At 43.6% G+C, this 27,688-nt stretch overlaps 1 protein-coding gene across 3 annotated transcripts in view; it reads right to left on the bottom strand.

Moving 5' to 3' along the window:
* LOC110523130 (ras-specific guanine nucleotide-releasing factor RalGPS1) overlaps positions 1 to 27,688 on the bottom strand; it is a 295,595-nt gene that overhangs the window by 179,247 nt on the left and 88,660 nt on the right. For all 3 annotated transcript variants that reach the window (XM_036976684.1, XM_036976683.1, XM_036976685.1), the window contains exons 6-7: positions 22,656 to 22,745; positions 14,126 to 14,218 (exon numbers count right to left, since the gene is read on the bottom strand). In XM_036976684.1, coding sequence (XP_036832579.1) covers positions 14,126 to 14,218; positions 22,656 to 22,745 — 183 coding nt within the window. The remainder of the gene's footprint in view (positions 1 to 14,125; positions 14,219 to 22,655; positions 22,746 to 27,688) is intronic.

Raw genomic sequence — 27,688 nt, forward strand, 5'->3', positions numbered from 1 at the left:
ATGAAGCTACGGAGACTGTGTAAAGGCGTGAGATGACGCTACCGAGACAATGTGTTAATGCGTGAGCTGAGATTCATGTCCTTAGCACAGAACATGACACATTGACACAGGATGTAAATCCTGGAGTGCACTACACAGGTAAGGTAAACAGACAACAGGGAACACTGTCACCGTGTTGGTTAAGTATCACAGTACGGTATCATGAAAGCTATGAGATCAAGTTGCTCTAATGTGCCAAGAGTTGAGGGGAGAGTCTGAAATGGGAATTTACTCCATGTGATATATAATAGAGATAATGACAGACTATTACTTTACCTCCTTCAACGCCAACAAAAGTATTTCCAAGCATGGAACAAGGCTCTCCCCCTCCCCCTCCCCTCAACAGACTCAAATAAAAAAAAAATATAATGAAGTCTTCAAATAAAGCGAGAAATGGCAGAAATTCGAGCCAAAACTAACTATACAACTACCTGTACGCGCTCCATTTTCTACCAGTGCCACAGAATAAACTGAAAACGATTTTATATAATGGAATAAAAATGTAAAAACTGAAGTGGTCAGCATCTTCATGTTATTCCTGGCATTACAATACAGACAGAAAGTTACTCTGAGAGGTATAGTTTACTGTCAGATGGAAACTGTGGTTGAGTCGAGGTCTTTTCTGAATGTGAACATGTGTGGTGGAGCGACGGTCGATTATTTGCTCGCCGAGGACTAAAGAAGCAGCTCACGTTGAAGGAGGGAAGGAGAGATGGTGGGCGCAAGGAAGCCCAGGAAACACACGTTCAGACTCCAGGGGTCAGAGCTGTCCCACTTGTCTTCACAAACCAATTAGCAAGAGGGGGAAAAGCCCGAATGGACCCGACCAAGATTCAAACCAACGCTTTTGTTTCCAACCACAAAGAGAGAGAGAGAGAGGCCATAATGGGGAAAAAGAGGGAACATTTCCTTGACCTTTCCATCCTCAAACATATCATGCTTTTCAGAGAAAACTTTGGTTACCTACTATACCTCTGTCTCCAGCACTGTAACGTACACTGGGTGGACAACACATTAGGACCACCTTCCAAATATTGAGAGTTGCACACCTCCATTTTGCCCTCAGAACAGCCTTAATTCGTCGGGGGCATGGGACTCTACAAGGTGTTGAATGCGTTCCACAGGGATGCTGGCCCATGTTGACTACAAAGCGTTCCACAGGGATGCTGGCCCATGTTGACTACAAAGCGTTCCACAGGGATGCTGGCCCATGTTAACTACAAAGCGTTCCACAGGGATGCTGGCCCATGTTGACTACAAAGCGTTCCACAGGGATGCTGGCCCATGTTAACTACAAAGCGTTCCACAGGGATGCTGGCCCATGTTAACTACAAAGCGTTCCACAGGGATGCTGGCCCACGTTGACTACAAAGCGTTCCACAGGGATGCTGGCCCATGTTGACTACAAAGCATTCCACAGGGATGCTGGCCCATGTTAACTACAAAGCGTTCCACAGGGATGCTGGCCCACGTTGACTACAAAGCGTTCCACAGGGATGCTGGCCCATGTTAACTACAAAGCGTTCCACAGGGATGCTGGCCCATGTTGACTACAAAGCGTTCCACAGGGATGCTGGCCCATGTTAACTACAAAGCGTTCCACAGGGATGCTGGCCCATGTTAACTACAAAGCGTTCCACAGGGATGCTGGCCCATGTTGACTACAAAGCGTTCCACAGGGATGCTGGCCCATGTTGACTCCAATGCGTCCCACAGTTTTGTCAAGTTGACTGGATGTCCTTTGGGTGGTAGATCATCCTTGATACACACAGGAAACTATTGAGCGTGAAATACCCAGTATTTGCAGTTCTTGACACCACTCATTACAGTTTGACACCACTCATCTACACCGATTGAAGTGGGTGTAACAATTAACATCACTAAGGGATTGTAGCTTTTCACCAAGTCAGTCCATGTCATGGAAAGAGCAGGTGTTCATAATGTTTTGTACACTCATCGTACACAAATAGCATTGACAAGGACAAACCACTTTTCAGCACAAGTGGTCAGAACACAGTTCTTTGAATCAATGACACTAGGCCCCGGTGACCCTAAATACTCTGTTGTTTCTGTGCTCTTGTAACGTCATGAAATCCAATTTTATGTTTAAAACCAACTAAATGTTACACGTACGTTTTAAATGGCCTGGAACAAAAACGACCCAAATTTCACGGCTCACAAACAGTCATTCCCGGCACGGAGCGAGTCATTTTCACCATTATATAAAATAACCTGGAGCTGGATGGGCTGGGGTCGTTATACCTCAGACATCATTACCGGTAAACACGAACATGTGCACACACACACACAGTTATGGAAACTATTGTCGACGGACCCCAAAAAACAGCCAAACTCTATTAAAACGGACTTACACAGTAAACTCAGATCTCTTAGAAGTGGGTTCACAACTAAAATAATCTCAGTTCAAAATCAGCAGTCTGCTGCTTGCTTGACATACTGTGGCCCTCATATGGTGTGACCCTACTGCACCTTTAAAAAGACTCAAGCTTCTAGATGGCACAGTTGCATGCTGCCTAGTGCACTACTGGTTTCAGTTGACCCAAAAGCATGGCGCGTAGAGGGCTGTAACTGCATACAGCGACAATAATCTTGATTGAAAGACCTGTTTCGCCATCAGCATATCCACTAAGCCTCCAGTGAAACTCTGCATTTTCTGTACTCCCCTGTCCAATTACTGGGTGGGAGCTGCCGTCTGGCATGGTGCTGAGGTGTCATTTTCTCTCCAGGAATTGACAGAGCAAGTGGTCAATTCCTTGATAACGTGGCAGGTGGGGTAGCGACAGGGGATAAAATATACAGCCCCATAAACTAATTTCTCATTATTGTTGTCGGGGCCACATCACAGGAGAGGATGTAAGCGCTTTCCCAACTGGCTCCAAGGGCGGAAAGACCCGCCAGAGAGTTCAGCCAGCTTTCTGGAAAGTACACCTGGTATATATGCTTGTACTCGTTTTAAATTCGCCTGATGGAATACTGTGCTATTACCATCATAATCATCATCATCAACAGCATCTTACCATTACATTTATTTCTACAATTCAACAGACATTTTTGTTTCAGAAATCTGCCAACTCGTCTAGTTTTGATATTCAGGGAGTGTGTGTGTGTGTGTGTGTGCTTTACATTTCTCTCTGGATGTCATTATCGAAGCACCACAGGTTTTCCAGGCATAGCCTTTCCAAGTGAACAGACCTCTCTGCTGAGTGCCAGTGACAGTACTGGGTTCATACAGTCAATATGTTTTTAAAGCCCTGTGAGGAAAGAGAAAAGGCTTGAAATCTGTCATCTGGTCTTCTAGATGGAAACGGTGAGAACACAATGGAACTGAACGCTCTGACCCCAGTTATCCCCAATAGATGATAATTACAAAAATCAATCAGCTTGTGGGTTTTTCAAAGCAACTGTAACTAACGTTTTTTGGTGTTCTACAAGCCAACTATTCAAACTCCCCCCCCCAGAATGCTAAAGCCCTCTATAATGTAAACCACAGATCCACAACTAGATTAAGCCGCGGGGAGATTTTTTTTCATTAGCGGATGGTCAGGGGCCCGGAACATAATCACAAATAATTAATTGACTGCAAAATTTACCGCAAGAAGAACAACCCCTTGGGTTGTGCCGTGGTGGAGATCTTTGTGGGCTATACTCAGCCTTGTCTCAGGATGGTAAGTTGGTGGTTGAAGATATCCCTCTAGTGGTGTGGGGGCTGTGCTTTGGCAAAGTGGGTGGGGTTATATCCTTCCTGTTTGGCCCTGTCCGGGGGTGTCCTCGAATGGGGCCACAGTGTCTCCTGACCACTCCTGTCTCAGCCTCCAGTATTTATGCTGCAGTAGTTTATGTGTCGGGGGGCTAGGGTCAGTTTGTTATATCTGGAGTACTTCTCCTGTCCTATTCGGTGTCCTGTGTGAATTTAAGTGTGCTCTCTAATTCTCTCTCTCTCGGAGGACCTGAGCCCTAGGACCATGCCTCAGGAATACCTGACATGATGACTCCTTGCTGTCCCCAGTCCACCTGGCCGTGCTGCTGCTCCAGTTTCAACTGTTCTGCCTTATTATTATTGGACCATGCTGGTCATTTATGAACATTTGAACATCTTGGCCATGTTCTGTTATAATCTCCACCCGGCACAGCCAGAAGAGGACTGGCCACCCCACATAGCCTGGTTCCTCTCTAGGTTTCTTCCTAGGTTTTGGCCTTTCTAGGGAGTTTTTCCTAGCCACCGTGCTTCTACACCTGCATTGCTTGCTGTTTGGGGTTTTAGGCTGGGTTTCTGTACAGCACTTTGTGACATCGGCTGATGTGCGAAGGGTTATATAAATAAATTTGATTTGATTTGAAACAAATATAATATTTGACTAAAACAATCATTTCAAACCTTGCTTACATTTATATACAATCACATTCACTGAGTGTTCAAAACATTAAGAACACCTGCTCTTTCCATGACAGACCAGGAGAATTCAGGTGGAAACTACGATCTCTTATTGATGTCACTTGTAAAAATCCACTTCAATCAGTGTAGATGAAGGGGAGGAGACGGGGTTAAAGAAAGATTTCCAGATTGTTTAATAGTCACATGTACAGGGTTGCAAGTGTGATTGCAGGGTACAGTGAAAACAGGCTTCGAGCTCCAACATGCAGGACTACTGAAATTCAATAATGAAAATAGTATTTTTTGGGGGGTCTTGAGACATGGATAGTATGTGTGCCATTCAGAGGGTGCATGGGCAAGTCAAACGATTGAAGCGCTTTTGAACAGGGTATGATAGTAGGTGCCAGACGTACCGGTTTGAGTCAAGAACAGCAACGCTGCTGGGAATTCTGTATGGACCTCGCTTTGAGCGCTGGAGCATTGTCATGCTGAAACAGGAAAGGGCCTTCCCCAAACTGCTTCCCTTCACTGGAACTAAGGAGCCTAGCCCTAAGCATGAAAAACAGCCCCAGACCGGTATTCCTCCTCCACCAAACTTTACAGTTGGCATTATGCATTGGGGCAGGTAGTGTTTTCCTGGCATCCGCCAAACCTAGACTCGTCCATCAGACTGCCATTTGGTGAAGCGTGATTCATCTCTCCAGAGAACGTGTTTCCACTGCTCCAGAGTCCAATGACGGTGAACTTTACACAGACGCTTGGCATTGCGCATGGCAAAATGGCAATAGGGCTCAACACTTAAAAATATGCTTTTGTTCCTTCTATTAGTCTATAGGTAATATGCATGGAAGAAGCCTAGAGCTGACCAGTGCTTCAGGTAATATGCATGGAAGAAGCCTAGAGCTGACCAGTGCTTCAGGTAATATGCTTGGAAGAAGCCTTGAGCAGACCAGTGCTTCAGGTAATATGCTTGGAAGAAGCCTAGAGCTGACCAGTGCTTCAGGTAATATGCTTGGAAGAAGCCTAGAGCTGACCAGTGCTTCAAGTAATATGCTTGGAAGGAGCCTAGAGCTGACCAGTGCTTCAGGAAATATGCTTGGAAGAAGCCTGGAGCTGACCAGTGCTTCAGGTAATATGCTTGGAAGAAGCCTAGAGCTGACCAGTGCTTCAGGTAATATGCTTTGAAGAAGCCTAGAGCTGACCAGTCCTTCAGGTAATATGCATGGAACAAGCCTAGAGCTGACCAGTGCTTCAGGTAATATGTTTGGAAGAAGCCAAGAGCTGACCAGTGCTTCAGGTAATATGCTTGGAAGAAGCCTAGTGCTTCAGGTAATATGCTTGGAAGAAGCCTAGAGCTGACCAGTGCTTCAGGTAATATGCTTTGAAGAAGCCTAGAGCTGACCAGGGCTTCCAGTGACACAATCCTCCACGTAGTGAGGATTTGAATGTACAATGTTCTGCCAGACAGAATAAAAATGCTGGAAGGTGCGAACAGTGTTCCTCCTGGGGGTTAAGCTAGTACTTTGAAATTCCACTTCAGAATCCATCGGCAATAATGGGGGTGGTGTGCCTCCGTGTGCGCGAGAGTGTGTGTGTGTGTGTGTGTGTGTGTGTGTGAGCGTGAGCGAGTGTGTGAGTGTTAAGAGCACCTTGGGAGAACACATGAAAAGCTCTTCAGTGAGTGGGTCTACTACCGTTGGGCTGAGAGCACTGCCTCCACACCAACAGAAGAGGAGACTAAAAAGGCAAAACAATCACCAATGACTGGATTTGTTTCAATGTTATTAAAATATCTATATGGGAGATTCAATTATATATATATATATATATATATATATAGCAAAACATTTAAGTACATGTTAAAACGTGCACGATCAGCCTTATCCACTGTTCAGAAGCAAGATTTTCTTAAGCATTTAAAACCGATGACTTTTACAGAGCTTTCTCTTGATCCGCCTATGATATTTAAGGTAGCAACATATATCGTGAGGACCCAATCCCACCAAAAAAAACCCAGCAGAGATTGTAAAAGACTAAAAGACTTTGGCTCCCGGGTGGCGCTGCGGTCTAAGGCACTGCATCTCAGTGCAAAAGGCGTCATTTCAGTCCCTGGTTCGAATCCAGGCTGTATCACATCCGGCCATGATTGGGAGTCCCGTAAGGCGGCGCACAATTGGCCCAGTGTCATCTGGGTTTGGCCGGGGTAGGCTGTCATTGTAAATAAGAATTTGTTCTTAACTGACTTGCCTAGATAAATAATCAAATTAAAATATGGTAGTCAGTACATTCCTGACCTCCCAATTTTCCTCTCTTTAAAAAGAGTTTGAGAGAGATGAGAACGAATGCAACTACCACCACAAAGCAATGGAGGGAAGCAGGCTTTCTCTGGAACGTACGGTAACACTATCATAAATATGCATGACTTCAGCTTCCCACTATGATAGATATGCATGGTGAAGACTTCAGCTTCCCACTATGATAGATATGCATGGTGAAGACTTCAGCTTCCCACTATGATAGATGGTGAATGGTGAAGACTTTCCAATGTGAGAAAATAGAGAAATCAAAAATCAAATATGGGGATGGAAATTTCAGAATTTTTCATGGCCTTCCTAAACCAGGATTCAGACACGGCTAGGACATCAGGGTTGGCGGAGGAGTCTGATGTTAACATGCATGAAACCAAGGCTTTTATAGTTACAGAAGTCAACAAATAATAGCGCCTGGGGAATAGGAGTGGAACCCAGGCTACAGGGCCTGGGTTAACCTCTACATCACCAGAAAGGCTATAAGAACTGCTAAAGGCTATAAGAACTGGTCGTCTAGTTCGTTGGAACAGAGAATAAAAGGAACCGATTTCTGGGCTTGGTAGAATAGATTCAGGGCATAATGTACAGATGGGTATGGTAGGATGTGAGTACAGTGGAGGTAAATGTAGGCGTTGAGTGACGATGAAGGTACATACAGGACCTGAGTTAGAGACTGGGGCCGACAGGTAAATGGAGATGAATGGGCAGAGAGGGTCAGTTAGGTACATACAGGACCTGAGTTAGAGACTGGGGCCGACAGGTAAATGGTGATGAATGGGCAGAGCGGGTCAGTTAGGTACATACAGGACCTGAGTTAGAGACTGGGGCCGACAGGTAAATGGAGATGAATGGGCAGAGTGGGTCAGTTAGGTACATAAAGGACCTGAGTTCGAGGCTGGGGCCGACAGGTAAACAAAATTAGGTACCGTGTCATTGAAAGAGTCCAGGGGGCATCAGCTGTGTAGCTGAGTGATCTTCAGGTCAAAAGAGCAATAGGTGAGTCAGGGTGCCGTTCAGCTTAAAATCCAAATATAAACCTGGGTAGTTCCTCCTCGGGCCTTAATGCTTAACTCTATGTCAATAGTGTCGCAGTATATAACACACAACTCTACTTTTACATTTGCGCTTTAGGATAAAAATGGTATCGAACACCCAAATACAAGCTAAGTAATGTAGACGCTTAAGTGTTCAGAAGCATCCAGGTGTTTTGAGTCCATATTTGACCTAATATTGAGTCGGTGGTCATTTTTTGTTTCTATTCTGGATTTCTGGACTTTCTATTCCTTCACCTTTGATATTGAATACTGCATTGTTGAGACTGCATGTTTAAAGATTGCTGCAAAACTGACGTCATTTGGGTGACAGTGTTGATTAGAATCATATCAAAGCCAGGGGTTATCAAGTGTGATCAGCTCGGCTCCCCATCGCTGTGGTGCTTTGTTGAGGACAGGATATGAGAGACGGAGTAATATGTGCTCAGTACAAGTAGCGGCGTCTGCGAATGGGCTGCCATGTCAATAATGTGATCTAATAACCAGGGTTTATAACCACCTCAGTCACCCAGTGTAGTTAACTAAATGAGCCCTGTAGTTAACTAAATGAGCCCTGGGACTTAGATACGTGCTGAAGTTGTGACTAAGAGCATTTAGTGAGAACTGAGGAACTTAAAATCCAAAACGGAAAACTTTAGAAACTGCGCACACCAGCACTTCATCACACACACACACACACACACTACATGTTAGTGTTTTTAGGAAAGTATTCAGAACCCTGAACTTTTTCCACATTGTTACGTTACAGCTTTATTCTAAAATGTAGTAAATAAAAATAAATCCTCAGCAATCTACACACAATACCCCATAGTGACATCACAATACCCCATAGTGACATCACAATACCCTATGGTGACATCTATACCCCATAGTGACAAAGTAAAAACAGGTTAAAATGTGCAAATGTATTACAGATTAAAGGCTTTCGGAGCCATCATCGACTCAGTGGGTTTTGTCCAACATGTCTCTGGACCCACTCACTGTCACAGTCATACGCTGGACCTAGTTTTGTCCCATGGAATAAATGTTGTGGATCTTAATGTTTTTCCTCATAATCCTGGACTATCGGACCACCATTTTATTACGTTTGCAATTGCAACAAATAATCTGCTCAGACCCCAACCAAGGATCATCAAAAGTCGTGCTATAAATTCACAGACAACACAAAGATTCCTTGATGTCCTTCCAGATTCCCTCTGTCTACCCAAGGACACCAGAGGACAAAAATCAGTTAACCACCTAACTGAGGAACTCAACTTAACCTTGCGCAATACCCTAGATGCAGTTGCACCCCTAAAAACTAAAAACATTTCTCATAAGAAACTAGCTCCCTGGTACACAGAAAATACCCGAGCTCTGAAGCAAGCTTCCAGAAAATTGGAACGGAAATGGCGCCACACCAAACTGGAAGTCTTCCGACTAGCTTGGAAAGACAGTACTGTGCAGTACCGAAGAGCCCTTACTGCTGCTCGATCATCCTATTTTTCTAACTTAATTGAGGAAAATAAGAACAATCCGAAATTCCTTTTTGATACTGTCGCAAAGCTAACTAAAAAGCAGCATTCCCCAAGAGAGGATGACTTTCACTTTAGCAGTGATAAATTCATGAACTTATTTGAGGAAAAGATTATGATTATTAGAAAGCAAATTACGGACTCTTCCTTAAATCTGCGTATTCCTTCAAAGCTCAGTTGTCCTGAGTCTGCACAACTCTGCCAGGACCTAGGATCAAGAGAGACACTCAAGTGTTTTAGTACTATATCTCTTGACACAATGATGAAAATAATCATGGCCTCTAAACCTTCAAGCTGCATACTGGACCCTATTCCAACTAAACTACTGAAAGAGCTGCTTCCTGTGCTTGGCCCTCGTATGTTGAACATAATAAACGGCTCTCTATCCACCGGATGTGTACCAAACTCACTAAAAGTGGCAGTAATAAAGCCTCTCTTGAAAAAGCCAAACCTTGACCCAGAAAATACAAAAAACTATCGGCCTATATCGAATCTTCCATTCCTCTCAAAAATTTTAGAAAAGGCTGTTGCGCAACAACTCACTGCCTTCCTGAAGACAAACAATGTATACGAAATGCTTCAGTCTGGTTTTAGACCCCATCATAGCACTGAGACGGCACTTGTGAAGGTGGTAAATGACATTTTAATGGCATCGGACCGAGGCTCTGCATCTGTCCTCGTGCTCCTAGACCTTAGTGCTGCTTTTGATACCATCGATCACCACATTCTTTTGGAGAGATTGGAAACCCAAATTGGTCTACACGGACAAGTTCTGGCCTGGTTTAGATCTTATCTGTCGGAAAGATATCAGTTTGTCTCTGTGAATGGTCTGTCCTCTGACAAATCAACTGTAAATTTCGGTGTTCCTCAAGGTTCCGTTTTAGGACCACTATTGTTTTCACTATATATTTTACCTCTTGGGGATGTTATTCGAAAACATAATGTTAACTTTCACTGCTATGCGGATGACACACAGCTGTACATTTCAATTAAACATGGTGAAGCCCCAAAATTGCCCTTGCTAGAAGAATGTGTTTCAGACATAAGGAAGTGGATGGCTGCAAACTTTCTACTTTTAAACTCGGACAAAACAGAGATGCTTGTTCTAGGTCCCAAGAAACAAAGAGATCTTCTGTTGAATCTGACAATTAATCTTAAAGGTTGTACAGTCGTCTCAAATAAAACTGTGAAGGACCTCGGCGTTACTCTGGACCCTGATCTCTCTTTTGAAGAACATATCAAGACCATTTCAAGGACAGCTTTTTTCCATCTACGTAACATTGCAAAAATCAGGAACTTTCTGTCCAAAAATGATGCAGAAAAATTAATCCATGCTTTTGTCACTTCCAGGTTAGACTACTGCAATGCTCTACTTTCCGGCTACCCGGATAAAGCACTAAATAAACTTCAGTTAGTGCTAAATACGGCTGCTAGAATCCTGACTAGAACCCAAAAATTTGATCATATTACTCCAGTGCTAGCCTCTCTACACTGGCTTCCTGTCAAAGCAAGGGCTGATTTCAAGGTTTTACTGCTAACCTACAAAGCATTACATGGGCTTGCTCCTATCTATCTCTCTGATTTGGTCCTGCCGTACATACCTACACGTACGCTACTGTCACAAGACGCAGGCCTCCTAATTGTCCCTAGAATTTTTAAGCAAACAGCTGGAGGCAGGGCTTTCTCCTATAGAGCTCCATTTTTATGGAACGGTCTGCCTACCCATGTCAGAGACGCAAACTCGGTCTCAACCTTTAAGTCTCTACTGAAGACTCATCTCTTCAGTGGGTCATATGATTGAGTGTAGTCTGGCCCAGGAGTGGGAGGGTGAACGGAAAGGCTCTGGAGCAACGAACCACCCTTGCTGTCTCTGCCTGGCCGGTTCCCCTCTTTCCACTGGGATTCTCTGCCTCTAACCCTATTACAGGGGCTGAGTCACTGGCTTTACTGGGGCTCTCTCATGCCGTCCCTGGAGGGGGTGCGTCACCTGAGTGGGTTGAGTCACTGATGTGGTCATCCTGTCTGGGTTGGCGCCCCCCCCTCCCCCCCCCCTTAAGTTGTGCCGTGGCGGAGGTCTTTGTGGGCTATACTCAGCATTGTCTCAGGATGGTATGTTGGTGGTTGAAGATATCCCTCTAGTGGTGTGGGGGCTGTGCTTTGGCAAAGTGGGTGGGGTTATATCCTTCCTGTTTGGCCCTGTCCGGGGGTGTCCTCGGAGTGGGCCACAGTGTCTCCTGACCCCTCCTGTCTCAGCCTCCAGTATTTATGCTGCAGTAGTTTATGTGTCGGGGGGCTAGGGTCAGTTTGTTATATCTGGAGTACTTCTCCTGTCCTATTCGGTGTCCTGTGTGAATCTAAGTGTGCGTTCTGTAATTCTCTCCTTCTCTCTTTCTCTCTCTCGGAGGACCTGAGCCCTAGGACCATGCCCCAGGACTACCTGACATGATGACTCCTTGCTGTCCCCAGTCCACCTGGCTGTGCTGCTGCTCCAGTTTCAACTGTTCTGCCTTATTATTATTCGACCATGCTGATCATTTATGAACATTTGAACATCTTGGCCATGTTCTGTTATAATCTCCACCCGGCACAGCCAGAAGAGGACTGGCCATCCCACATATGCTCTCTCTAATTCTCTTTCTTTCTCTCTCTCGGAGGACCTGAGCCCTAGGACCATGCCCCAGGAATACCTGACATGATGACTCCTTGCTGTCCCCAGTCCACCTGACTGTGCTGCTGCTCCAGTTTCAACTATTCTGCCTTATTATTATTCAACCATGCTGGTCATTTATGAACATTTGAACATCTTGACCATGTTTTGTTATAATCTCCACCCGGCACAGCCAGAAGAGGACTGGCCACCCCACATAGCCTGGTTCCTCTCTAGGTTTCTTCCTAGGTTTTGGCCTTTCTAGGGAGTTTTTCCTAGCCACCGTGCTTCTTCACCTGCATTGCTTGCTGTTTGGGGTTTTAGGCTGGGTTTCTGTACAGCACTTTGAGATATCAGCTGATGTACGAAGGGCTATATAAAATAAATTTGATTGATAAAATAAATTTGATTAAAAAAAAAAACAGAAATACCTTATTTAAATATGAGACTAAATTGAGCTCAGGTGTATCCTGTTTCCATTGATCGTTCTTGAGACATTTCTACAACTTGATTGGAGTCCACCTGTGGTAAATTCTATTGATTGGACATTATTTGGAAAGGCACACACACCTGTCTATATAAGGTCCCACAGTTGACAGTGCATGTCAGAGCAAAAACCATACCACGAGGTCGAAGGAATTGTCCGCAGAGTGCCGAGACAGGATATTGTCATGGCACAGATCTGGGGAAGGGAATCAAAAAATGTATGCAGCATTGAAGGTCCCCAAGAACACAGTGGCCATTCTTAAATGGAAGAAGTTTGGAACCACTAAGACTCCTCCTAGTGCTGGCCACCTGGCCAAAATGAGCAATCGGGGAGAAGGGCCTTGGTCATTGAGGTGACCAAGAACCTGATGGTCACTGACAGAGCTGTAGAGCTCTCCTCTGTGGAGATGGGAGAACCTTCCAGAAGGGAAACCATCTCTGCGGCACTCCACCAAATCAGGCCTTTATGGTAGAGTGGCCAGACGGAAGCCACTCCTCAGTTAAAAGGCACCTGACAGCCCACTTGGAGTTAACCAAAAGGCACCGACAGGACCATGAGAAACAAGATTCTCTGGTCTGATGAAACCAAGACTGAACTCTTTGGCTTGAATGTCAAGCGCCACCAACAAAAATGGGCAGGGACTGGGCGACTAGTCACGATTGAGGGAAAGATGAACGAAGCAAAGTACAGAGAGATCCCTGATAAAAACCTGCTCCAGAGTGCTCAGGACTTCAGAATGGTGCGAAGGTTCACCTTACCACAGGACAATGACCCTAAGCACACAGCCAAGACAACGCAGAAGTGGCTTAGGGACAAGTCTCCGAATGTCCTTGAGTGTCCCAGCCAGAGCCCAAACTTGAACCCGATGGAACATCTCTGGAGAGACCTGAAAATAGCTGTGCAGCGACACTCCCCATCCAACCTGACAGAGCTTGAGAGGATCTGCAGAGAAGAATGGGAGAAACTCTGCAAAACCAAGTGTGCCAAGCTTGTAGCATCTTACCCAAGAAGTCTTGAGGCTGTAATCGCTGCCAAAGGTGCTTAAACAAAGTACAGAGTAAAGGGTCTGAATACTTATGTAATATGTGATAGTTTTTTTAATTTTAATACAGTTGCAAAAATGTCTAAAAAAACTGTTTTTGCTTTGTGATTATGGGGTATTGTGTTTAGATTGATGAGGGAAAAATAACTAATCAATTTTAGAATAAGGCTGTAACGTAACAAATGTGGAAAAGGTCAAAGGGTCAGAATACTTTCCAAATGCACTGTATATTAAAGAAATAAATGACTGAGGCAAAGTAAAATGATACAACTAGCTTTGCTCGTGATGCACGCCCCTTTAAAAATGATACAAATAGCTTTGCTCGTGATGCACGCCCCTTTAAAAATGATAGAAATATAACAGCAACCAACCTGAGCACACTGGACTTTAAAAACCAACCACACAGATGTAAACATTTAATGTTTTATGATCTGACCACCACTAGGCTCCCAAATCAGATTCCCGGTGCATTCCACAGGTCACGTTTAGAAGTGAATGTTCCAATTTCTTTTAAAATCCAAGATGAGTGAAAGTTTTGTGGCACACCAGTTGAGAACTATTGCTCTACTACATTCCCATTCAGTTCTAGTACACGATAAGATACAAAGAACGTTCTGGATCATAGGTCATAGGGTCTCTTACCGCCCAGGTCTTGCTCAGCCTGAAGATGGGAGCGCTTTGCAGGGCTGACACCACAGACACCATGGAGTGGAGGTTATTCAGCTCCAACAGTTTCTGAAAGGAAAAGCACGGTACATTTAATACCCTCAATAGAACTAGCAAATCCCTATGCAATAAGTAACATAACAATGGATAGTAAATATATATAACGCTATCCTGGATCCAGATCTGTTTCTGCCATATTGCCATCTCCTTGTCATTCATTATCACGTCAAATATATGTTTGGCATGACAGTTCCTTAAGGGGTTTGCAAAAGGACAATGCATATTATATACACAAACTCATCTGAAACACAACCAAAACAAACAGCAAATGCATCAAACAAAGGTGTAGAGTCACACGCTTGATGTAATCACTGTGTTCTATGAATATGGGACCAAATACTTCACTTTCTACTACTTTAATATACAGTGAATTTGTCCCAATACTTTTGCTCCCTTAAAATAGGGAGACTATGTACAAAAAGTGCTGTAAATTCTAAACGGTTCACCCAAAATACTGAACAAAAATCTAAACGCAACATGTAAAATGTTGGTGCCATGTTTCATGAGCTGAAATAAAAGATCCCAGAAATGTTCCACAAAAAGCTTATTTCTCTAAAATGTTGTGCACAAATTAGTTTACAACACTGTTAGTGAGCATTTCTCCTTTGCCAAGATAATCCATCCACCTGACAGGTGTGGCATATCAAGAAGCGGATCAAACAGCATGATCATTACACAGGTGCACCTTGTGCTGGGAACAATAAAAGGTCACTAAAATGTGCAGTTTTGTCACACAACACAATGCCACAGATGTCTCAAGTTTTGAGAGAGCGTGAAATTGGCATGCTGACAGCAGGAATGTCCACCAGAGCTGTTGCCAGAGAATTCAGTGTTCTTTTCTCTACCATAAGTTGCCTCCAAAATCATTTTAGAGAATTTGGCAGTACATCCAACTGGGCTCACAACTGCAGACCACGCATAACCACTCCAGCCCAGGACCTCCACATCCAGCTTCTTCACCTGCGGGATCATCTGAGGTGGTGCTGAGGAGTATTTCTGTCTGTAATGAAGCCATTTTGAAGGGAAATTCACATTCTGATTTGATGAGCCTAGCACAACAGTGGGTGGGTCTGGCTCCCCAGTGGGTGGGGTCTGGCTCCCCCCAGTGGGTGGGGTCTGGCTCCCCAGTGGGTGGGGTCTGGCTCCCCCCAGTGGGTGGGGTCTGGCTCCCCCCAGTGGGTGGGGTCTGGCTCCCCCCAGTGGGTGGGGTCTGGCTCCCTAATCCAAAGATTAGGGCCTAATTTCTTTATTTAAATTGACTGATTTCCTGATATGAACTGTAACTCAGTAAAACATTTGAAATTGTTGCCTGTTGCCTTTATGTTTTTTTGTTCAGTATAGATGAAAATACCCTCAAATTAAAGCTGACAGTCTGCACTTTAACCTCATAGGTCACTGCTAGTTTTCAAATCCAAAACGGTTGGAAGTATACAGTCAACATAAGAAAAAAAAATACCTCACTATATGGTACATCTGGAATAATAATCCAAGAGATTGAAACTGTGCTGATGAAAAGTTAAATCTAAAGAGAAAACAAGAGAGAGAGAGAGAACTAATGGCCTAACCAGAGGAATGAATACTTGGCTTTGTGAATAGAATCATACAGGCCTCCATATACATGTGCTAGCTCTTAGTCTAATATAGACAGCCATCTTTGGATATCAGGATTAGGGTGAATTCATTCTAAAAAATCTATATTGAAATTCACTGAAATGCAACATATGAATTGAAAACAGTCCTCGTTTAAAAAAGTCTAGTGAATCATAAGTTCATAAATAGTACATCCCTGGGTTGCTCCTCTTTTCAGTTCGCTGCAGTTAGCAACTTGAACGAGCTGCAAAAAAAAAACCACTTAAACTGAACAGTTTTATCTCCATCTCTTCATTCAAAGACTAAATCATGGACATACTTACTGACAGTTGCGACTGCTTCACGTGATTTATTGTTGTGTCTACCTTCTTGTGCTGTTGTCTGTGCCCAATAATGTTTTGTGCTGCTACCATGTTATGTTTGCTACCATGCTATGTTGTCGTCTTAGGTCTCTCTTCATGTAGTGTCTCTCTTGTACTGTTGTGTGTTTTGTCCTATATTTTTATTTTTATTTTTAATCCCAGGCCCTCGTCCCCGCAGGAGGCCTATTTTCCTTTTGGTAGGCCGTCATTGTAAATAAGAATTTGTTCTCAACTGACTTGCCTAGTTACATTTTAAATTAAATAAACAAATTGGAATCAGACTCCTGAAGGTAACATGAAATTGACCCATAAACTGTTGACTAGACAACAACCACATCTAAAAAAAATTTTACCTAATACTTCTGTCCTCATGAGTTTTAAATTAGTCCGTTTTTCTACTATTGGCTGAATGAGAAGATAAATATTAATTCTCTCTCCTATTTCCAACTGAATTGATTGACAGTTTTGGTAGTTCTAAAATCCTCCCCATTTCCAAATGGTCAATATCCCCGTTGCGGTTTTCCTGGTCCATGATGATGTCATGGTTCCACTAAGCTCTTTCCACCCCCACACCATGACCTCTGGGAGGTGCTCTCACTGCTGCAGCTCCCTGATTGGACTGTGGCCGGACAGAGAGAGAGAGAACCTATTGTTTTTGTCATTGGTGTGTCTGCTTTCTTCATTACTTCTAATACAATGGCGTTAACATGACCAGGGGTTCTGAAACCTTTTCAGCTCCAGAAACCAAATGAGAAATTTACCGTCCTCCTGTGACCCAATTGGTCCTCCAACGACCCAAATTAAACAAGAAAGTGTGTGTGATTATAGATGTATTCACATAACTCAAGACCCACCTCTCACATGTCCAAGGCCCACTTTGGGTCCTGACACAGTTTAATAAATCCTGTGTAGTGTTTCTCTCAAAACAAAACTCTGGTCCTAGAGGCCCACTAAGTAAGCTGGCTCTTACTCCAGCAGGGCACTGTTAGAGGCCATTATAAGTCATGTTTAATTGTTTCTGGGAAACCAATACAGTGATGATTCATTTGAAATTAACTTTTTTTAAAAAGGTGAGAAAATCATTTTCATGTGGACAAACAGTCTGTCAAAAGGTGAATTCATTTAGATCATGACTACATGCTAGCAGATACCCATAGACTTCCAGTCTTTGCGCTAACAACAGTTAGCATTGGCTCGCAAAACTACCTATAACTTCCTTCATACTGGGCACAGAGGCATAACAATCGTATCCACGAATTCATCGAACTCTGGGGAAGTAGATAAAATCCAGAAGTATCCCTTTAATCCGTTGCCGGGTGATTTGTTTGGCTTTGACAGTGGGCCGTCAAAAATAGAGAACATCACATGCGTTACTGGAGGGTTTGCCTTCATTGGGGTTAAGCTATAACAATGAATTCAGAAAATACAATTGCCAATCCAATTCATGACATGGATATAAGTGTACTGGATCAACCTTAACGTGAAAATCTTGTACAGGGGGGATAATATTTATAGATTCATTCAAGCGGTCTGGTTTTGAAATCAGAGAAAAGCATTCCAGTTGATTTACAGATGTGGTCACAGAAGATAACAAGAGAAACATGTTGGGTTCAATTATTCCACTGTGAACCATTATTCAGATAAATAAAAACCTAAGTATTTTGTGAATTATGAGTTCTGGAAAACACTTAAGACAAAGTTCTGGTTCACCATTCAAAAGCTCTAAACTATGTGAAAGGCTAGCCCATGTTCATGTCATAGACCACCAGCATAAACTATGTGAAAGGCTAGCCCATGTTCACGTCATAGACCACCAGCATAAACTATGTGAAAGGCTAGCCCATGTTCACGTCATAGACCACCAGCATAAACTATGTGAAAGGCTAGCCCATGTTCACGTCATAGACCACCAGCATAAACTATGTGAAAGGCTAGCCCATGTTCATGTCATATGTCACCAGCATAAACTATGTGAAAGGCTAGCCCATGTTCATGTCATATGTCACCAGCATAAACTATGTGAAAGGCTAGCCCATGTTCATGTCATATGTCACCAGCATAAACTATGTGAAAGGCTAGCCCATGTTCATGCCACCAGCATAAACTATGTGAAAGGCTAGCCCATGTTCATGTCATATGTCACCAGCATAAACTATGTGAAAGGCTAGCCCATGTTCATGTCATATGTCACCAGCATAAACTATGTGAAAGGCTAGCCCATGTTCATGTCATATGTCACCAGCATAAACTATGTGAAAGGCTAGCCCATGTTCATGTCATAGGCCACCCGCATAAACTATGTGAAAGGCTAGCCCATGTTCATGTCATAGGCCACCCGCATAAACTATGTGAAAGGCTAGCCCATGTTCATGTCATAGGCCACCAGCATAAACTATGTGAAAGGCTAGCCCATGTTTATGTCATATGTCACCAGCATAAACTATGTGAAAGGCTAGCCCATGTTCATGTCATAGGCCACCAGCATAAACTATGTGAAAGGCTAGCCCATGTTCATGTCATATGTCACCAGCATAAACTATGTGAAAGGCTAGCCCATGTTCATGTCATAAGCCACCAGCATAAACTATGTGAAAGGCTAGCCCATGTTCATGTCATAAGCCACCAGCATAAACTATGTGAAAGGCTAGCCCATGTTCATGTCATAGGCCACCAGCATAAACTATGTGAAAGGCTAGCCCATGTTCATGTCATAGGCCACCAGCATAAACTATGTGAAAGGCTAGCCCATGTTCATGTCATAGGCCACCAGCATAAACTATGTGAAAGGCTAGCCCATGTTCATGTCATAGGCCACCAGCATAAACTATGTGAAAGGCTAGCCCATGTTCATGTCATATGTCACCAGCATAAACTATGTGAAAGGCTAGCCCATGTTCATGTCATATGTCACCAGCATAAACTATGTGAAAGGCTAGCCCATGTTCATGTCATATGTCACCAGCATATCTCCACTGCTTATTTTTTCCCCTCACTAAAATTGGGTTTTATTTGATAACCTTAATGGGTTCGCAAGAGAAATAACAACGCATGACACGTACATGTGACCAAGTAGGGGGGGGGGGGGGGGGGGGGGGGGACGACACACCCATTAATGACCTAAGACAGATTTTTAAAAAGGCCTGTAATTATGGTGCTGTAATAAAATCTTGATAGATGTGCTGAGCAAGATGAATAGTACCTCGTTTCAAAGCAGCAATTGATGCAGGTACTTCTCTATTCTACTGGAGCATAACATTTTATTTTTTGCCAGATCGACACCAAATCGCTGCCACGGTCCTTTAAGTGTTGATGACTACACACAATGATTACCTGGAGCTATTCGTTCATAAATCATACAGCTGGGAAAACCACAAAAACGTCATACTTCACATTTTGCACCATAGATTCAAGAAGTCTGTTTGAATATTATTATTATTTTTTTTAAACATCTGCAATATCGCTTATTTTCATACCTACACTTCTCAACCTGAACCTTGGAAAGGACACTGCTACGTGTCATTTAAGTCCCATGTGTTGCGTGGGCTTGAGCAGAGTGCTTGGGCCCACCATACGGGTGAACACACCAGGATGGTCTGCTGGTATAAATAGGACCTCAGCATAGACGGAAGACACCCTGTACAGCAGGTTAGAGTCCCACGTAATGTCAATAACTCCCTAGACGATCTTTAAGATGTTCAAAATAACACTTTGTTTGGTGGCAACTGCAAACTGTTGACATATTACTTTAGCTAACTACCCTCAATACGCTGCCAACTACCCTCAATACGCTGCTAACTGTTGACATATTACTTTAGCTAACTACCCTCAATACGCTGCCAACTACCCTCAATACGCTGCCAACTACCCTCAATACGCTGCCAACTACCCTCAATACGCTGCCAACTACCCTCAATACGCTGCCAACTACCCTCAATACGCTGCCAACTACCCTCAATACACTGCTAACTACCCTCAATACGCTGTAAACTGTTGACATATTACTTTAGCTAACTACCCTCAATACGCTGCCAACTACCCTCAATACGCTGCCAACTACCCTCAATACGCTGCCAACTACCCTCAATACGCTGCCAACTACCCTCAATACGCTGCCAACTACCCTCAATACGCTGCCAACTACCCTCAATACGCTGCCAACTACCCTCAATACGCTGCCAACTACCCTCAATACGCTGCCAACTACCCTCAATACGCTGCCAACTACCCTCAATACGCTGCCAACTACCCTCAATACGCTGCCAACTACCCTCAATACGCTGCCAACTACCCTCAATACGCTGTAAACTGTTAACATTTTACTTTAGCTAACTACCCTCAATACACTGTAAACTGTTGACATATTACTTTAGCTAACTACCCTCAATACGCTGCCAACTACCCTCAATACACTGCTAACTACCCTCAATACGCTGTAAACTGTTGACATATTACTTTAGCTAACTACCCTCAATACGCTGCCAACTACCCTCAATACGCTGCCAACTACCCTCAATACGCTGCCAACTACCCTCAATACGCTGCCAACTACCCTCAATACGCTGCCAACTACCCTCAATACGCTGCCAACTACCCTCAATACGCTGCCAACTACCCTCAATACGCTGCCAACTACCCTCAATACGCCTACCCTCAATACGCTGCCAACTACCCTCAATACGCTGCCAACTACCCTCAATACGCTGCCAACTACCCTCAATACGCTGTAAACTGTTAACATTTTACTTTAGCTAACTACCCTCAATACACTGCCAACTACCCTCAATACACTGCAAACTGTTGACATATTACTTTAGCTAACTACCCTCAATACGCTGCCAACTACCCTCAATACACTGCCAACTACCCTCAATACACTGCAAACTGTTGACATATTACTTTAGCTAACTACCCTCAATACGCTGCCAACTACCCTCAATACACTGCTAACTACCCTCAATACACTGCCAACTACCCTCAATACACTGCCAACTACCCTCAATACACTGCAAACTGTTGACATATTACTTTAGCTAACTACCCTCAATACACTGCCAACTACCCTCAATACACTGCAAACTGTTGACATATTACTTTAGCTAACTACCCTCAATACGCTGCCAACTACCCTCAATACGCTGTAAACTGTTGACATAGCTGAAGTACTAACTACCCTCAATACGCTGCCAACTACCCTCAATACGCTGTAAACTGTTGACATAGCTGAAGTACTAACTACCCTCAATACACTGCTAACTACCCTCAATACACTGTAAACTGTTGACATAGCTGAAGTACTAACTACCCTCAATACACTGCTAACTACCCTCAATACGCTGTAAACTGTTGACATAGCTGAAGTACTAACTACCCTCAATACACTGCTAACTACCCTCAATACGCTGTAAACTGTTGACATAGCTGAAGTACTAACTACCCTCAATACACTGCTAACTACCCTCAATACGCTGTAAACTGTTGACATAGCTGAAGTACTAACTACCCTCAATACACTGCTAACTACCCTCAATACACTGTAAACTGTTGACATAGCTGAAGTACTAACTACCCTCAATACACTGCTAACTACCCTCAATACGCTGTAAACTGTTGACATAGCTGAAGTACTAACTACCCTCAATACACTGCTAACTACCCTCAATACGCTGTAAACTGTTGACATATTACTTTAGCTAACTACCCTCAATACACTGCCAACTACCCTCAATACACTGCTAACTGTTGACATATTACTTTAGCTAACTACCCTCAATACACTGCCAACTACCCTCAATACACTGTAAACTGTTGACATAGCTGAAGTACTAACTACCCTCAATATGCTTGAAAACTTAGTTGCTACATGTTCAGTTGACGGTGAACTAATCAAACTGAATATATCTGTGTATAGTATTATAGATAAACTGTGTGTGTGTGGGGGGTGTGGTGGGGGATCTACTCAAATCAACTTTTAATGAATTAATTAAATGATGGTGAACTGAGGGGAGCTCCGACTGAACAAGCGTCCATAGGGACAGCAGTATTGGTGTGGAACCTCAAAGCCTAGTGGCCATTAGAGGTACTACTCGCAAGGGTTTGTTTGTCTTGTCGGTCCCAGGAGAACCTCTGGATTGCACAACAACGCTTTGCCATGCGTTAAGGAACAGCAGGCGATGAATGGGATGTTTCCTCAATAAAAATGGCTGACTAGTATGGCTACAAAGGAAGGAATATTCCCACCAGTGTGGATGTAGGGCAGGTTCCTCATGTTTACATTTCTGTGTTGTTATTCAGTGTATTCTTTTCTTAAATCTGTACTTTGTGTGACAATTATTGTTTTGTGTGTATTTGTTGAGCCGCCCTCCCATTGGTCAATAAGCAGAGGATACGAGGAAGATGTGAGTGTTTGACTGTGTTGCTGGAGTAATAACAGTGTGGTTAATTTTCTCATTCGTCCTAGAACCAATATTCTCAGTGGCCAAGTGGTCTGAACTCACCTTGGCTATTTTAACAAAATGGCTCAGTATTTCTGCTCGGATCTTCAGTGTCTGGGCAGTCAAAATTTCTCTCACCAGCCAAAAGCTAACCTGCAATAAACAAACAAACAAGAAGTACATAATTACTGAGTATACATACGGAGAACAGTATTAAAAGACACACACACAATCTAGACATCAGTCTGCATTCACATTACCGACTCGTGACAGCAGGATGAAACCGGATGGTATTTTTTTTTTTCAATGAGACAACCATTACTACCTACCATTATTATAGAAAATTAGACAAATTATCCCCCATTTTTAAGATTGGTAAATTAGTAGTTAGTCTAGCGGGAGACCCCAAGGACCAACCAGGAATGAATGGGCCTACCTCTACACTGTTCCCCCAAGTCATTAGACGTACACTGCAACAACAACAAAATGCCATTCAACAGTCTATTAACTCTCCATAGCCATTGTGGGTGATCAGATTAGAGTCACGAGTGAGAGTCACTCACTTAACACTGTGGTTAGTGAGCAGTAGGTCACTCATTTCTAACTTTGCGATTAGAAGCAAATGGCAGCTGGAATCCGTGCACGTCTTGTCAGAAATGGGCAAGGCAACACAGGGGACGCTCAATCAAGCCCATAACCCCTACAAGGTCTGGTCCATGAAATCTCCTTAGAGGCCTGGAGGGAAATTCAATTGAGAAAAACCACTAGCTTAAGGAGAACTCATTTCTGAATTTACCCACAAAAAGAAAGAAGAAAAATGGGAAGAAAATCTGATGCAAAAACCCACAATAACACTAGACATGGAAACCCATTAAAAGCCATTTGGTTTCCTTGATTGTAATTGTGCCGCAAACACTGTGTGCCATCCACATGGGCTTAGCTTGGCAGAGCCTCACAAACCCCAAATGAGTTTTAACAAAGGGCATTTACAGTGGTATTGTGTGTGTGTGTGTGTGTGTGTGTGTGTGTGTGTGTGTGTGTACGTACTGTAGATGACGCCTTTCTGGAACCCACAAGAGTTATTTCACCCATGTGAACAGAAGGAGAGACGCATGATGAATCCAAACCGTTCTTGACAACAACTTGCCCTTTTCACCTACATCTGACAGTTTTATTATGCTCGAAGGCTAATTCCTTTATCATGTGGGGGCAAAAGCTCTGCTTTTCAGTTTTTCACTGGAAAATATAAATTAACTTTGCTTGTATCGCAGCTCAACTGGCTATCACCGTGACAGGAACTGCTGTCTGATTCTGACTGGGCAGTTCCTTCCTGTTACGACAGGTTTAGGTTTTTTTGACAGGAAGATAACCTGCTATAATCTTCTGGTTCTGGCCTGTCAGATTTACTGTAACAGCTCCGGAGGAAACAGAGACCACAGGGTAAACCAGAGATCCTACAGTGAACACCATTAAGCCAGATCCTGGGACTTGCACCTGTAAGCTTGGGAAGCCTCCATTTGACAGACAACCATCATGACATATTTCCTGCCGAGTCCCCCAGGGGCTTGTTCCAGCTCCAATGCTTTTCTCAGATACTAGCCCTGGAATGGGGCAAGCTATAGCCCTGAATAGGAGCCCTGGAATTGGCCAGGCAATAGCCCTGAATAGGAGCCCAGAAAGGGCCCGTCTGTAGCCCTGAATAGGAGCCCTGAAAGGGCCTGTGTATAGCCCCGAATAGGAGCCCTGAAAGGGGCTGTGTATAACCCTGAATAGGAGCCCTGAGAGGGCCTGTGTATAGCCCTGAATAGGAGCCCTGAGAGGGCCTGGGTATAGCCCTGAATAGGAGCCCTGAAAGGGCCTGTGTATAGCCCTGAATAGGAGCCCTGAAAGGGCCTGTGTATAGCCCTGAATAGGAGCCCTGTGGGATCCTATGCACTGTAAGTACTGTATACCTTTTCAATCTGGCAGTAAACAAGCTTCACTGTAAACATGTGCCATGATACTAATCATAGTAAACAGAACCTCCACAATAGGGATCCAGAAACAGGGTGTTTTCACTCTAAATCTTTAAATGGTTATGGGATCCGTGCAAGTAGTTCATGGTCTGAAGGTGAATTAGCCTCAAACGTGATTGAACGTTTGTCTGCTTGCAAACATGGTGACCTTTAACCCTGATGTTTACTACAGGTACGGCTCATGGGTGGGACCGATGCTGGGTACAGCAGATACATGATCGTGTACCTTTGGGGTCAACCTATCAAGATGCGGGGATACAGTAATATACAATTTGTTATGGTATAAGAGAAGGAAACCTGAATCTATATACTTTGCCATGTTAAAACTGCCCAGGCATCAGCCGGAGACTCCCACTGTTCAGTGGATTACTTCAAACCGGAGTGAAATATGAAAGAGAAATCTCACTACAATGTCTGTTTACCCACTTACCCTTTAACTACCCGCTATGCATTGATAAAACAAACACTAACTAGCCACTATTCATTGATAAAATAAATAGTAAAGTCCCACTATGCATCAGTTTAAAAAATTTACAAAAATTAAATAACATGTACCTCGAACTATTCATCGACAGGACAAACATTTTAAACTATCCACTGTTCATTGATAAAACAGCATTTTAAAACTAGGCTTTCAGAAATGTTTTGGTCTTAGCCATTCCATGTTTTGGTTTTGGTCTTAGCCATTCCATGTTTTGGTTTTGGTCTTAGCCATTCCATGTTTTGGTTTTGGTCTTAGCCATTCCATGTTTTGGTTTTGGTCTTAGCCATTCCATGTTTTGGTTTTGGTCTTAGCCTTTCCAACTGAAGATGAGGTAGTTCTCCTGGGACACGCATAACATCAGCAAATCACTGAGGATCCTCTCAAACCAACATCATCACGGTCACAGCGGAAACCGGGAGAGATCAATATCGCCTCACCAGAAAACAAATTATGTTCATGTTATTACGTTACAGCGCCTTCAGAAACTATTCACACCCCTCGATTTTTTCAACATTTTGTGGTGTTACAGCCAGAATTATAAAATGATTGATATTTTGTGTCACTGGCCTACACACAATACCCCATAATGTAAAAGAGGAATTATGTTGGAATTTATTACAAATTAATTGAAAATGAAAAGTTGAAATGTTTTATGGGTCAATAAGTATTCAACCCCTTTGTTATAGCAAGGCAAAATAAGTTCAAGAGTAAAAATGTGAAAGTAAAACACTGGAATGGAAAATTTGCAGTGAAAGAATGTGCAAAGTAGAGATAGAAATAATGGAGGAAAGGAGAAAGGAGAAAAATAAATAAATACAGTAGGGAAAGAGGTAGTTGTTTGGGCTAAATTATAGGTGGGCTATGTACAGGTGCAGTAATCTGTGAGCTGCTCTGACAGCTGGTGCTTAAAGCTAGTGAGGGAGATAAGTGTTTCCGGTTTCGGAGATTTTTGTAGTTCGTTCCAGTCATTGGCAGCAGAGAACTGGAAGGAGAGGGGCGTAAAGGAAGAGTTTGTTTTGGGGGTGACCAGAGAGATATACCTGCTGGATTGCGTGCTACAGGTTGGGTGCTGCTATGGTGACCAGCGAGCTGAGATAAGGGGGGACTTTACCTAGCAGGGTCTTGTAGATGACCTGGAGCCAGTGGGTTTGGCGACGAATATGAAGCGAGGGCCAGCCAACGAGAGCGCACAGGTCGCAGTGGTGGGTAGTATATGGGGCTTTGGTGACAAAACGGATGGCACTGTGATAGACTGCATCCAGTTTGTTGCCTTGGCAACAGCAAACGGGGATCCTTAACAATACTCCTCTGTGTAGCAGGCACACGTAAAAGTACTGCTCAATTCCAACAAACTGGAACGTAACGTTGAGGATAAAGTTCAGGAATGACACAATTTCACGTGTCCAACATCTAAAAGTACGTATTTCTGTGTTTTTGGAGCCTTTTTTTCATGATTTGTTCTGTGTGTAAATGCAGAATGAGTATGAGGAAGTCTAACGCTGGTGGGGAAAGTGAAATCTCACAAAAAAACACTTCCATAATATGTCATTTACATCCCAAAACACAGATTGGATAAAAAAAAAATACAAAAAGTGAACTTGTCTTTTAACATCGCAGGCAGGCTCAGGGCAAAGGCCAGATGGTGTTCCGAGTTATAAAATATTATGTTTCGAAATGTAAAAACTCTAGCAATGTCTGAGCTCCACCTTCGAAGCACAGCAAGTAACAGTCTGATCGGGGTGGCTGTGAAGACATTTAACTGGCACCGTTCCATGGCCTACGGTCTGGGATGTGGGAAGCTGTTCAAATGGTCTTCATTCACCTTGATTCAGCTGTAAATCCTAACTTCGATTTAGGTCAAATGTTCACTCAGCAATGCATTGGGACACTTTAAGGGACACTTTAAAAAAAAAAGTTTTTAAAAAGAGAAAATTCACCTAAATTGGCACCACAATGAAGGTCTGGTGATGGTCAGTCTAAAAGTCCCTTTTCAAACGGGTAACCTGCAATGAGCTAAACCTCTGGCTTGGGGACGTGACTGATCTGAATGTTACACCTTTCAAACTAGGCCTGGTGGCAATCCTTAAGACGGATACTAGTGCAATGTGCTTGGATCAGGAGGGGCACTGAGTTGAAAGACTCATTACATCATCCACTGTGCTGCTTTCCATCGTTGCCATTTGACACAAATTGGGCCGTTGCTCATGAGCTAACGAGAGTCACTTATCCGAAAGCCCCTTTGAGGAGGCGCCAGAGACGTTGAGTGTTGGACGGGGTCTAATCCCTCGCTAAGCTCTAACGGCACCAGGACTCCCTGTATCCTGGGTACCTATGAGGAATTAGCTATGGTTCTGCAACAGGGCCTTGAGAAGGAGTGGAGGAGAGAACGGAAACCGATATGCAACTTGGAGAGTATCTCCCCCCCCCCCCCCCCCCCCCCAACAGTATCATCATTCTTTCCGTGAATGTTGTGGGTGGCTACTGCGGTTCAAAGCTCTCCACCTGCCAGGGAACCCCCACACGTTCTAGAGTGGAAGTGGAGAGTTGTGAGTGAGCGAGAGATAAAGAGCGATAAAGAGAGAGACAGAGGCAGTTCT

The sequence above is a fragment of the Oncorhynchus mykiss genome, chromosome 5 (assembly GCF_013265735.2).
Source record: "Oncorhynchus mykiss isolate Arlee chromosome 5, USDA_OmykA_1.1, whole genome shotgun sequence".
NCBI classification, from domain to species: domain Eukaryota; kingdom Metazoa; phylum Chordata; class Actinopteri; order Salmoniformes; family Salmonidae; genus Oncorhynchus; species Oncorhynchus mykiss.